A 3,689-nucleotide genomic window follows, 5' to 3' on the forward strand; every position below is an offset into this window, starting at 1 on the left:
GTTGCTGCGAAGGAAATGGGCTTTAAATGCACTACAGACGATGGGTTAATTTATTTACAAAGATGACGATAAGAGGATTTAAATGTACTGAGTATCTTTGGAAACCGGCGGTAGCAGGTTTATACTGCCTTCTATTCCCCCCAAGGTGTTCAGGGGCCCGAGGAGATCGGTGAATGAGTCATCGGCACACAGCCGTCGCAGTGCGCGTGAGTCCAGCGCCGTCTAGTGGCCACAGAGAGACCTGAGTCCACAGGCGGAATGACGCGAAGACTAAATGTGTTTTCTTTTTTCCTGACTTAACGACCGACCGACAGCCAAACTAATCCAAGTGTCTCACCATCGCATCAAAAACGTCTCAGGGTTCAGAGCCTCTCTCTCTCTCTCTCTCTCTCTCTCTCTCTCTCTCTCTCTCTCTCTCTCTCTCTCTCTCTCTCTCTCTCTCTCTCTCTCTCTCTCTCTCTCTCTCTCTCTCTCTCTCTCTCTCTCTCTCTCTCTCTCTCTCTCTCTCTCTCTCTCTCTCAAACCCAGAGTGGACGCGAGGTAATCCCCACCATGTGAGTGGGCGGTGCGCACCCCCCCCCCCCCCCCCCCCATTATTCAAATGCTGCTGTACCTATAAAAACAGTGCCTGTGTGCGTCAGATAGTTTTCTCCAATGGGTAAAGGGGACTAAGTACTTGTTGTCTCTCTCGCCGGCCCAGTCGCATCCTATCGGCAAGGGGAAGGAGATGATGCACGACTCTGGCGGTGTCAAAACGGCGAGGGCGCTGAAGCACACAGCCATGTGCCTGATGCTGCTGCCCCGGTTCCTCCTGGCCGCCGGCATGATGTGGCTCCTGGATTTCTTGTGTATTCGGAAAAAGGTGCTGCTGAAAATGGGAGAGAGGCAGGACAGCCCGGACGACCCGCCGGTGTGCGTCTCTGACTCCAATAAGATGTTCACCTTGGAGTCCCTCAGGGCCGTGTGGTACGGTCAGAAATTGGACTTTCTCAAATCGGCGCACCTCGGGCGCGCAGCGCCCAACACCGAGGTGATGCTGGTCCAGGAGCGGCGGCAGGTCCCGATCCTGGACTGCATGAAAGGGAAGAGACCGCTCATCCTTAACTTTGGCAGCTGCTCCTGACCGCCATTCATGACGCGCCTGACGGCGTTTCAGCGCGTCGTGAGCCAGTACGCGGACATTGCGGACTTTTTAGTTGTATATATCGAGGAGGCGCATCCGTCGGACGGCTGGGTGAGCTCGGACGCGCCGTATCAGATCCCCAAGCACCGCTGCTTGGAGGACAGACTCAGAGCCGCTCGGCTGATGCTCGCCCAGGTGCCCGGCAGCAACGTGGTGGTGGATAATATGGACAACTCGTCCAACGCCGCGTACGGAGCCTACTTTGAGAGACTTTACATCGTGAGGGACGAGAGAGTGGTGTACCAGGGGGGCAGAGGTCCGGAGGGGTACCGGATTTCCGAGCTTCGAAACTGGCTGGAGCAATACAGGAGCGAGCTGGCGCATTCCCAAACAGCGGTGCTCCATGTGTAGTGAAAGATGCTGAACTGTCCGTTCCGCTTCAGTGTCCAACTCACAGTGACAAAACTATTCCGATGCTGCTATCAAATGTTCACACAAGGCACATGATGTTGTTTTTCTTGCGTAAAGATATTCAGGACTCTTTGAAAAATAGCCTAAAGTCACGTTCAAGCCTATGACTGCAGGCTGCAGGATGTTGCGCTTGTTCATAGCGAGTGTTTGTTTGTTTTTGTATGCAAAAGTCGTGAATCAGGTGAAGCTGGTTTTCAATTAGTAATCACTCTATTTTTCTACAATACTGGCGTGTGTGTGTGTGTGTGGATGCGCGTGTGTGTGAGTGTTTGCGCGCCCGCGTGCGTTCGGGCTAATGTCTCGCTCTGGTGTTTCTGTGAAGTTCGGATTTTAAAAGGCGAAGCCAGAAAACCGACACTGATGTTTCTGACACCGGAAGCGGGTCCACGTTAGCGGGGACGCCTTCCCTTCCTCCGCGATCGATTGCCAAACGATGTAATATGTTGAAACGATGTAACTGAACAAATGTTTTTAATAAACATCAGATCACACTTGGATGATTGTTGCGGTTGACTTGTGGAGCGAACATCATTGACGATCTTCCTTTGACCATTTCGTTGAGTTGTTTTTTTATTTCTATTTTATTGTTGCTGTCGTTTTTTTTAATTTGAATACGATACACTTTCAATCGCAAAACCTCTGTTTCACTGTCAAGTGATTTCCCCCAACACCTGATGACGTCACACTGGCTCCATGGTTTACAGGCAGTATTTATCCTCACGTGATTGTCGATTGATTTTTCTTTCAGACTTGCCTCCTCTGACTCTTCACTTATATAATCAGGCCCATTCAGGCGAAAGTGATCTCTCATAGTGACCTACAGCAGAGTAATGTGTCCCTGCGACTGATTAATCAACACACTTTCAGCCAAGAAACATGCAGAAAAATAACACAGGAAAGGCCATAGATTTCACAGTGCACAAAAAAACATGGATCATGTCCGGAGGATATCTCACAAAGAGCCGAACAAAGCAAACATGCTCGTTAGGGAAAAAAAGTCCTTTTTGATCAAATATATATTTTATGTTGCCTATAAAGAGCTGTGTCATCATACGGGCATCAGAATGAAAGCGTTGAGGTGAGTCGGCAGTGAGAGGCACCTCTCATTATCTCTGCAATCTTTCTTCCTTTCCTTTATACATGTGCACACACACACACACACACACACACACACACAAGCAGGAATTCAGATGCTGCTACATGTGATTAGGAATAGAGAGCGATGTGATGATTGCTGTGGATCCCCTGTTGACATGGACGGGGGAAGCGGAGGTGCTGAGTGGGCGGCAGCACCCCCGACGGCCAGGTGTTGTAACACAAGCAGTTTACAATAAAAGAGTTGCAACTCTCTTTTTTCAATTTTGTGTATTTGGGATGAAGTGTATGCCGAGGAGCGTTTGTGGCAAATACAGCTTTTATCGGCACGTCATCTGTTCCCAGAAGGGTTTTCAGAATGTCACAGGAAAGAGAATGGGGATTAGTTTACCAGCTCATCCTCCCGCACACCCTTTCAACCAAAGCACTGGTGAGCGACCGATGATATTGAACCAAAGCGAGCTACAAGACGGCTGTATGCGTTTATACAGCGATTTGGCTCATAACCCTGGTTTGGTGTTTTGTCTGTATTGCTTTTCCCGACACTGTGGAAGTTTGACTGCTTTCCGATTGTCATTCAGTTAACAGTGTTGTTGTTGTGTGTGATTTACTTTGGCTGTGGTTAATGTCTGGCCCTGTTCCATCGAATATTCTATGAAGGATGTGCATTATGAACAGTCGTTACATGACGTAAGTATCCTTGGCATCCAGGCTGACAAAAAAAACCACTCTGCGTTCAAGACAGATGTTTTCTGCAGAGAAAAGGTTCGTCCTGCTTGACGGTGTTAGCTGACTTTTGGGGTTATCGGTCAATCTCAGGTCACCGCTGTCATTTTCAATAAGCTCTCTGGTGACACAGCACTGATTGGCTGACCCTCTTATCGTCGTGTTTGCGCCTGAAGGGCTGTCATCGATTTGAAAATGGAAGTTTAAACAGGGACATGCTTCTTTTTTTTTCTCTTCCCTTTCAGCATAGACACAGCGAGGGAGTCTTCACGAT

The 3,689-nt window shown here is 49.0% G+C and overlaps 1 protein-coding gene across 1 annotated transcript; it reads left to right on the forward strand.

Annotated features, from left to right (window-relative positions):
* Positions 1-727: 727 nt before the first annotated feature.
* LOC306793775 (thyroxine 5-deiodinase-like) lies at positions 728-1,772 on the forward strand (the record flags this gene model as incomplete). The annotated part of the gene is made up of 1 exon (XM_079291541.1): positions 728-1,772. One exon carries the CDS (start codon positions 728-730, stop codon positions 1,532-1,534), a length of 807 nt encoding a protein of 268 aa, XP_079147667.1. The 3' UTR covers positions 1,535-1,772.
* Positions 1,773-3,689: the final 1,917 nt, after the last annotated feature.

Source organism: Melanostigma gelatinosum (assembly GCF_949748355.1).
Source record: "Melanostigma gelatinosum genome assembly, chromosome: 19".
Lineage (NCBI taxonomy): Eukaryota > Metazoa > Chordata > Actinopteri > Perciformes > Zoarcidae > Melanostigma > Melanostigma gelatinosum.